At 52.7% G+C, this 10,147-nt stretch overlaps 1 protein-coding gene across 1 annotated transcript; it reads right to left on the reverse strand.

Annotated features, from left to right (window-relative positions):
- Window positions 1-267: 267 nt before the first annotated feature.
- On the reverse strand, window positions 268-9,634 carry LOC127021561 (SRSF protein kinase 3-like). The gene is made up of 11 exons (XM_050904692.1): window positions 9,589-9,634; window positions 9,298-9,406; window positions 8,707-8,794; window positions 6,993-7,080; window positions 6,634-6,740; window positions 4,288-4,450; window positions 2,982-3,067; window positions 2,438-2,545; window positions 1,930-1,999; window positions 1,752-1,844; window positions 268-455 (listed from the first exon to the last, which is right to left on the reverse strand). Exons 1-11 carry the CDS (start codon window positions 9,632-9,634, stop codon window positions 268-270), a joined length of 1,146 nt encoding a protein of 381 aa, XP_050760649.1.
- Between the last annotated feature and the right edge of the window lie 513 nt (window positions 9,635-10,147).

Here is a 10,147-nt window from a genome sequence, read left to right on the forward strand (position 1 = left end):
CCGGGGGTGGCGAACGGGCGAGCAGGCTGACGAACCGGCCCCGCCGCCATCTTGTGCGCAGCGCCCGCCATGGCAGCCAGCCCGGGCCCGCCCCGCCCGCCACCCGCCGCCCCCGGGAGGGCAGTCCTGGCCGCTGCGGCGGGGCCGGAGCGCGTTCGCGGGGCCCGCAGAGCTCCGGCCGGGGCGGGGGGGGGGAGAGGCGGCTCCGGCGCAGGTGCCCCGGCAGCTGCCGGTGTTCCCCCCGCAGGGCCAGAGGCGAGGGGCCGGTCACGGGGGGCTGAGCCACGCGTGGTGCAGGCACTGGGCGGCTGTGGCGCGGCGGTCGGGCGCGTACTGCAGGGCGGGCAGGAGGAAGCTGGTGAAGGGAGTAACCTCGCGTTTGGCCCAGTTGTGTCTGTCCGCCAGGATGCCGTGGAGGCTGCGGGGGGAAAGTCTGGAGATCCGCAGAAGAGCACCTAGTGAAGACAGCGTAAAGCACAGTGCCTTAATTACACTTGCAAGACTGAGGCTACCGCTCCTCACCTCATGCAATTCATCCAAAGCATCCTGAAGGAGCCCTTCCTTCGCCTTGGAGTCTTCCTCTCTGTAAGCTTCACCTGCACTGCCCCTTGCAGGTTTGGCTCTCGGGTGTTTCTCAGAAATCATCCTTCCAAGCTAGTGTTTGGAGTCTCCCTGTTCCTGAGCACTTCTCAGATGAGAACATGCCAAGAGTGAATGAAGTGTTCCCAGAATAGCCATGCCAAAGCCATTGCTGCTTGTGCCCTCTGCCTGTCCACATGCAACCCGGAATGCGTCGGGCCATTTCAGTGCCGTAGCTCACAAGACGCTAACGTTTAATTTGTTTGTGCCTACTAGCTCCGTGGCACCCAGAAGAGTGCCACTACTGACTGAGAAGCTATCCTTGTCCCTAGGAGTAGTACATGGTGTAAATGCAGCGATTCAGGTTAGGCATATGTGGTCAGGCCAGTTCAGTTCACACGAAGAATGAATATAGAACAAGAACTAGTTCTGACTCATTTCTTGTGAGCACCATAGAAGGAATAAGTGTGAGCGAAGGATGTGAATGTGCAGGGAGGTGCTTGCTGAGCTGCAGCATGGGACTAGCACTCAACATTGCATGCGTTGTGGGCAGGCTGAGGCTGTGTGGCTGGCGAGGGTGAAAGCAGAGAAAGAGGATGGTAGACTAAATTGCAGAAGGATGGCGTCATGTGATGCCTTGAAGTCAAAGACAAGGATTTCAAGCCTAATGAGTCAAAGGGAAAGGAATTGGGGAGAATAAAACAGAAGAGATGTTACAGTTGGGTCAGAAGACTAAATATAGCAGCCACGTTGGAAGGATGGAAGGATATGAGTGTCCCGTTCCTGATCATCATTGTTCTCTGCCACGGGTGAAACGGGTGAAATCCAGCCAGTTACGCACTCTTCAGCCTTCCTGGCATGTAGCTATTTCCTGTCCATATTTCCATTCTCTCCAAACCCAAAGGAGAAAGAATGGAAATGTTTCCCTGTTGGGTGTTTGCTATGACCATTTTTCAGGATTTTGCATTCATCCCTGGAACGCTCCTGGATTGCAAAGGTAGGCAGGGCAGGGAGTGTTACTGCGCTTTATGAAATCTCCGCTTGTCTTCTGTCCCTGCTTGTAGCCTGCGTTGTGTAACGTAACTTTGGGGGGTTTTCAGTCTGAGCTGAGGAGGAGTGTGTCAGAGATCCACAGTGATTTTTAGAGTAAAATTCCTTACTCCAATTCTTACCTGGCCTGCTGAAAAATTTTGTTGACTTGTTCCAGGAGAAAGCAATTTGAGGAGGAATTCTTCCCAGGAGTTCAATAATACGAGCAACATGATCTAGACAGAGGGAGGGAAAACACATCTAGATACAAAGATTGTGACACTTCACTCAGTGAAATGAGTAAAACTGATGGAGTCCTACCATCATCTCTGGAGAAGTATTTCCCAGGTTGAGGATCAAATAGACGCTCCCCAGTTGCCATTTCAAATGCCTAGAAATGGAGTAGTGTTGTTAATTGACTAACTGGAGTTTTTCTTCCCCATTAACTGATAGTACCAATTTCCCTTGCTATCACACAAAACTGATACTAAAATATGGAAATATTCACACTGCTTTGATCTGTACCATGGTGAAACAACACCTTTAGTTCCATCAGGCTGAAAAGCAGTATATGCCTGATGCAGTCAAGCCTATGAGTTAACATACATGGAGTGTGAATTGCCTTATAGCTTAAACTAACTAAGAGTGAATTTTATCAGCAGCATACTTTCAATCCGAAGTGAATGAATGCAGACAGCCCCTTTCTCCTTCTCAGCAAGGAAGTTTTGCTTTACATGCAGCGTGTATAGGTGTGTGCCGAGGACACGCTCCCCCGGCTTGTTCGTGTCAGTCACCTCCCGTGCACGCCCAGCGTTGTCCCCAGTCCTACCAGGCAGCCCGTGCTCCAGATATCCGCAGGAGTGCCATAGTCTAATCCAAGAAGCACTTCCAGGGCACGGTATGGCTGGGTCTGTATCTCCTTGGAAAAAGGCTTGTACTGAAACAGAAACAAACTCCCTTTGGTTAACGTCCATAAACGAGTAACAGCAACAGCTTCCCGCAGCGAGGAGGACGCTGGGGGCAGAACCGAATACGTGTACTAAGCTCTGCGCGGGGCACGGCAGGCATATCCTCAGCCCTACTGACACCAGGGTGAATTTACCTCCCAACATTTCACACTGGACACGGTTTTGAATTTCTAATTGTAGGGACTAACGGCAAGCTGAAGAAATGTCCGAAGTTGACAATGTCTCCAGGAGTACAGTGCCCAGCTCTCAGCTGGGAGTGCTGAATGTAACACCCCCTGAAATCGGCATCTCTTCAGCGCGCTGAAACAGCTATTCAGCTGTAAAAGGACAGACGCGCAGGGTGGGATGGAAAGAAGCACACAGCATCCCGCATCGTCATGGGACTGAGACTCGGAGCAGACTCACTGTCCAGCACGCACTGCCCAGATCTGCAATTTTCACTTCTATGCTCATTAAATCAGATTCTTCCAATCGATTGCCAAGGTCGCCTCCTAGATGGAAAGGACAGAGAGAAATCAGGTCTTTCCAAACCGACAGGTATGCATCACTTACCACAGGAGGCATATGTATGCCGCCTTTTAAAGTTTTTCAGCCTAAAAGGTCCTAAAATGCTTTTTTCATCAATAAAATGCCACCTCTGTTTTTTGAGGAAACACAAAGGAAGAGCTGGTATCTAGTCAAAATCTAAGAGGATGTTCGGGAGCACGGTAGCTTGGAGTGGAGTGGTGTGACCATGTGCTCCTGTCCTGCTGCAAGGTTCCTCTAGCACGGAGGTTAAATTACTGTGAGCCCAGAGGTGAGCACATCCTACCAGCACTAGTCAGATACAAAACATCTGTAATGCCTCCTTAGCCTTCAGCAATCCTGGCTGTCACGGACCTTGGATGCAGCCTGCTTGGCAAGCCCCATAAAGGTTACATTTTCATATGACCCTGGAAAAGGGTCATTTTTGGTTTACTGCTTTACAGTGAGCTGTCAGTCTATGCCTAATATTGTGCCTGTCTGCTCCAAGCAAGAGACTCGGTCACTAATTTAGCGTTCCCTGGTTGCCCCAGAGTTTGAGAGACAAAACAGCACCGTCATGGGAGAAATGCTCATGGGAGAACATTGTGTGAGGATAATATAAAGGGTCTCATTGCTGGGAGATGAGCTGATCTCTCAAGAAACTCTCCAGCCCTGCATCTTACTCGATATTCACACCGTTCTCTGCAAATAAATTATGTCTCAAAAGGCCTTGAAGATTAGCAGTACATACAAGTCTCCCACAAACCTCAGAAATAGGGGAAATAAAGAGCAGAAGTGTCGTACAGTTTTCTGATCAAACCATTTTGTATGTAAACCTTTCAGTGGCTGAAAACACCAGACACAAGGGAACTATCCCGTACCTAAAGCCATAAGATCGAGCTCTGAGGTCGTGGTGGGGCTGTTAAGAGGTACCCGTGATCTGTAGTTGTCCTCCACACAAACCTACCTGCAAGACCACGTTTCTGTAGGTGCCTTGAGCAGCTTGTAGCCGCTCAGCCCGATCTTTGTATTAAGCAGAGATAGGAGAGACCTCTCAGCAGCATAAGCTGGCTGTACTGTTTTGTACTGGCCGTTGCAGGAGATGGGAACCTTTCCTAAGATATCTGTACCTGCTGCCTCTCTGTTTCCCTCCCAGCAATAAACACCTAAGTCCCTTTTCTTGTTAAAAAAACCCTGGAGTGCTCACCTGGTCCCTTTAGCCTCAAATCTGTTCTCTGGCCGCAGTCGAGCATATCGGGCAGAAGCCTTTGGAGGCTTTTGTCGCGTCCGTACAGCAAGACGTTCTCGGGTTTGATGTCCGCGTGGATAATGCGGCAGCGCTTGTGCAGGAAGTGCAGCCCTGCCAGCACCTGGGCGAGCAGGCAGCAAGTCACGTCAGCAACGCGAGGGTCCCCACCGCCTCCCCTGCCCCAGCAGCTGCCAGTGCTGTCAGAGCAGTCGGGCACGGTGGGTCTGCAAGTTGTGGACGTTCTGGTATTGAAGAAAGAGGGCACTGATGATAACTGTCTGCAATAAATTGTTTCTGTATAGCGAGTGCCCTGTACTAAGCTGGAGGTGCAGCCAGCAGAGCGGTGACATGGGTTGGGGTGGCCCCGTGGGAGCAGGCGCAAGGGGTTTCATCGCACAACACGGCAGGAGGAGCGGGCGCCGGAGCCCCACGTGCCCAGCACGGCGAGCGAGAGGGGGCCTGGGGAGCCCAGCGGGGAGGGGCTCTTTGGCGGGGGGGGGGGTGACACGCAGCAGAAGGCGGCGTGAAAATCCACAGGTATCAGCATGGATGGGCAAGCTCGGGGAGACGGAAAGAGGATAGGGCTACGAGGAGGCATTACGGTCACAAAGCTGAGCTTTCTCCTGAAAAAACATTCCTGTTTGTATGGCTGTTCTGTCCTCGGACCCCCATGCCTTCCTGCTGATTATCATCGGAATGGAAGTTGGGAGCCGGTTATAGAGTGACCTGGCACGGGAGGGCGTCCCATCGTACAGGGAAAGAAAAGGAGGTGCAGCATAACCCAGACAGGAGGAGGGAGAGACCAGGAGTGAGTGCGTGTAGAGAGGACTTGGAGGCAGTGCAGGAGAACCATGTAGGGAAAGAACGGCTTACGATGGAGCAGGGAGAGTCTGGCCTGTCACAGGGCAGAGATACACAACGCCTACCAGAGAGAAACAGTCGCTATCGGAAATCAATAACAGCGAAAAGGCTACTGGGAGAGTTACATTTGTTTTTTAAACACTGTGGTCAGTCATAAAGGGCTGGCAAATATTCTTTGTACTATCAAATTCTATTCTGGGATGAACACCAGCCCCAGGGAAATACCAACCTTAAATGGTAACTGTGAAACACGGGGAAAGATTTAAATAGCTAAACTGGAATGAATCAGAAGTAAATACTGCCCCAGTGCTGATCTGAAGGGGGGAAAAAAGATTCTGAGACTTTACAATTAAAGCAGATAAGGGAATGGATCAAGCAAAAGGCTTGGGTGTGAAATGGGGCACAGAGATTAATGCCACTGCGTTTTTGTGTAACTTATTCAGGTGTTAATGGAGCTTCTTTAGAGGAAGAAGAGGCTATTCCAGAAAACAGGATGAAGGAGGAAGCGGTTTTCTTTCTTAGTGTCCCTAGAAGGGCACAGAAATCAGGGTAGCAAATCTTGGCCAGTGTGCAGACTTCTGATAAATCTCAGCCTGAGAGGCAAAATGTAATTTTAACTATTCCGAGGCCTCTCTCAGGTTTCCCATTCCTTAGCTATTCCCAGCCAATGCATAAGAAACTCAGTTTTCACGGTCTGTTTGATCGGCACACCACATCCTTACAGGGGATGAAGGAAGAGTTGGCTCTGAGCAGGAAAACCTCGACATGGGTGGAGGACCAGCCAACCGAACCAGCAATTGAGAAAGCCCTGGAAAGACACCAGCGCTGAGGGAGACCTCAGGCAGCCTTTGGTGGTACCGTGCAGAAAGCTGCCGGACCTGCCGGCGCTACCTGTGGCTGGATGCCGAGGCGAACGCCAGCGGTCTGGCATTGCTGCCAGGGGGGACTTCTCAGGGCAGCGGGAGGGCAGAGATACACATGGTTTGCCCACAAGAAGCATAACTATGGCGGGCTGTTTGTCCCCCTGCTACTCCTGCGAGCAGCAGAACTGCTGGAGAATTCAATGATTACTGAGATGAGGGGAACGCAAGTGCCACCCCCGGTGCAGGTCTGCAGGCTGCTGACTCTTCATGGTGGTGGCCCTGACTCCTTCCCAAACCCAGTGAGACTGCAGGCTTGGGCAGTAACGCACAGTGCCCCTGACTGATGGGAACGTGATGACTTCCCACTCTGCATTTTAGTTAACAATTTCTCGCCTTACACCCAAAATAGTTACTGTTTTCCTTAAAAAAATGCATGCCTTGGGCACTCACTCTGTATTGTCCCTTTCTTTGCAGATGCAGTCATGGAGTTCATGGCAGATGACCCCAGGATGAAGACTATTGCGTGTCCCCTAGCCAACAGTCCCTTGGTGCCCTCGCCCAGTTCCAGCTAAGTTCTCACCTGCCGTAAAGACTTTTTCACAAAAGGCAAAGGCAGTCCCTGGGCTGCGTAGTTCCCCATCAGACATTGCAAGGAAGGACCCAGCGCCTCAAATACCAAGCACACATGTGGGAAAGAGTCAGGGATTCACTAACAGAGAGAAGATGCTACCACCAGCCTTTTGCCCTTCACCAGAGCAGCCAAATGTCTCCTTATCCAAGCTCTCCCCTCCAGCCACCTCCACGTGCCCCGGTCCAGCTATTGCCCTGCTCATCCTCCCCATGGGAGCGCAGTGCTCGGTTTTACACCATCCTGCGACTCTCTGAGGCAAGCCCAGGCTTTGCTGACCCAGAGCTGCAGCACTCTCAACACAAGGATATGGAAGCCGTTCTCTCCAATCATTCTGAAGTCATCTAACAAACAGACAATGTTTTCTCCTGCCCGGTCCTTCTTCTTCATACTGCTCACCTGAGGGGGAGAATTCCGAGAAAGCTCCAATTAGAGACATACATATGCACAAGGACATCTTGCACCTGTTTTATCCCATTCTACAGACTTTCTCTTCCAGGAGTTGGCACTTCATGACAAATCCCATGAAAACAGCATCAGGAAAACCAGGCTCCAAACACAAAAGCAGAGTGTGTTACCAAGGGATGAGTTTCTGTATGTTGTCTAGCTCTTGACCAGGTGGGGCCATCACCCTCACGGTGTTCAAATAACTCAAACCGATCCTGCTAATAATGTCTAGCACACTTCCCGCTGCTTATGCTATCCCACGCAGGCCCAGAAAGCACTCCTGCTTATGCTGGAAGGGGATTCCGCCAGGACCGCAGCTCCCTGCTCCCAGCAGCAATGGCTGTCCATTTCCTTTGCCCTTCTGCAGCCTCTGCTCCTTGAGTGAGTTTGCTCTCACAGACCACTGATCCTGGTACGGCAATTCACACTGTTTTTTCCTCTTCACAGCCATAAGTGTCGGGATTTTGGTTTGGTGCATTGTGCAGATGCCGGATCCGCCTGCACCAGTGCCAGGAGGTTTGTGCTGGCACGACAGAAGCAAGCAGCCGTGGAAGCACGGGAGACCAGATCGCCTCTCCTGGCAGCTCTGCAGGCACCGACCCCACTGTGCTGGTGGGAACTGCCCTGGGAACCAGCTGTAGTCTGCTGAATGGGAAGGCGTGTCTTTCAGAGAGAATTAGTAATAAATCAAGGGTAAGGCTCGGTCTGTATGCAGGATTGTGCTGATGTGTAGAAAAGCAGCCCTCTGATTACATTAAATTAGCGCCACTTGGTACTTCCTCTTGCATCACTGAGTCTGGCTCGTGTCCCTTTGGATAGGGCCTACAGATTTACAGGTGTGAACTAAACCTTTCTCAAACCTGTTGGAGAAAGGCCTCAGAGTAATTTGAAATGCAAAATTTAATGGCTTTTACTCATCTAAAGCTGATGTAACTTTGTATTCAGGCAAACTCGAAGAATTGTAACCACGAGCTTTCTAGAACCAGCAGATCAAGCCATCTTCAAAGGCAACTAGCTGAGACCCAGATACAGGCACCTAATTACCACATCCATTAGCAAAGGCAGGAGGAAGCTTTCTGACTTCAGACGTTTATTATATTTTTGCTACATCCTGCATTTTTATTTTTTTTGCAGATATTTCCTTTTACTTCAGTATCAGTGTTGTGATAGAGCAATGCCCTCTGAGCTGGGAATGACCCAAACGCAGCGGACATGCTCCCATCTCCTGCTTAAGAACATTACCACCTTTTTCTGTTGATGGTCCACCTCACCTTTCTGCAGGTTCCTCCTATTTACTGGATTTTGGTCTCAGCTGAAAGAAACAGGCTTACAGGGCAAGTGGGACACAGCCAGTATGTCCCAGTATGACAGGAGGAAGGAGAAGGTGCCTGTTTCAGAGGCCAGTGCTGAGCCAGGGTGATTTCTATGAATTCCCTAACTTTTTGGGTTTTTTCCCCTTCCCCACCTAGCTCCTCAGACTGAGACCTGGAGGGAGAAGGGATGACGAGGCTGATACTCAGACCTGAACTCAGTGGCCATCCCTGTGGAGCAAAGCACAGAGCCCCAGAATATACGTACGCAGCGGAGGAGAGCGACCTCGTCCTGGGCAGCCTCAGCAAAGCCTTCCCTGCTTTTCAGGACCTTCACGGCTACGTGTTTCTTCCTCCTGGGAAATGAATCACAGCTGCCAGCCAACGTATGCCAGTGTGGCCCTAACCAGCAGCACCTCCCCTTCTCCCAGTCACCCAGCCCTGGGCCCCCAAGGAGGGTGCTGCCCTCCTGCAAAAAGCCTTGCCCTTGGTCTGCAGCACGCCAGGCCCGTGGACATCCCTCCTGGCAACGCTGCCGGCATCTGGCAGCACAGCTGCCCCAGGGACCAGCAAGGGGCTGGAGAAAAAAAGGCAGAGCATGGATACTGCAGGGTCTAAACCAGAAGAGCAAACACAGAGCAAGGGCTGATCCCACCTCATTTATGTTCTTTGGTTTCTGGGGACCAGCTCTGCTCGCTGCACCTCACCAATCTTGCTGCCAGGTTTGCCCTGTGCTCGGGGGATGCCGATACACCCCCAGGCAGGCAGCCGTGCTCTGCTGCTTCTGCCAGAGGGGCCGGTCCTGCCCAGGAGATCAGCCACCCCTTCCCACCTCCCCGAAAGGCGGTTAGCCCCTCACCTCATGTCCTGGCACAGCCAGACGGTGGCAAAGGTGCCGCAGCCCAGCTTGCGCAGAGCCTGGTATTGCGTGTTGAACACCTCTCCTTCCCGCATCGGGTGGTGGCCTCCTGCGGGGACCATCGCCAAGAGACATTACTGACATCTCTAAATGCTCTTAGGCTGAAAGAGCAGCTGAGGACAGCCCAGCCGTCCTCCCGGAGGAACGGCCGGACAGGTCCCGGTGGCCTCCTCTGGCCTGGGAAGAGCCTGGCACGGTCTCGGCTCTGGAGCCGCACGCCCGAGGACTGACCTGTGCGCTGGGCTGCCGGCACCTCCTCCTGCACCCGCTCCTCCATGGCCCAGCGCCGCAGCAGATCCCCGGCACGAGGGGACGGAGGCAGTGGGGAACCGGGTGGTGGGGCACGGGCGGTGCGATCGTCAGCACTTGACTCCTTTAAAGAGAGTTGGAGAGCTGCAGGGCAGCCCATCGATTCCCTCTTCTACCCCTGCTGTCCCCTCGCCCCCTTTTTTCCCATCCGCTTCATCAGCCCCTGGAGCCAGGCTGTTACAAACACTTTTGGCACTTCCCGGAGGCAGGGATTATTTTAAGAGTTCAGAAGAGGAAAGCTGGCAGGCTGGGGCCGGGCAGGGATCCTGGCGGTGTGTGGCTGGGCCAGGGCCAGGGCCAGGGCCAGGTGGGAGTCTCAGGTTTCCCTGTGCCCAGCGTGGATTTTCAGGGGCTTAGCGGGGACTGCGGGATCCCCTCCCGCAGCTGCAGCCGGGGAAAGCGCCCGCTCCCCATCCCCGTCCCGGCCAAGGAGGGGACACGTCTGGGCTTTTGCTGGCAGGAGGAGCCTCACGCTCCAGAT

The sequence above is a fragment of the Gymnogyps californianus genome, chromosome 13, assembly GCF_018139145.2.
Source record: "Gymnogyps californianus isolate 813 chromosome 13, ASM1813914v2, whole genome shotgun sequence".
NCBI classification, from domain to species: Eukaryota; Metazoa; Chordata; class Aves; order Accipitriformes; family Cathartidae; genus Gymnogyps; species Gymnogyps californianus.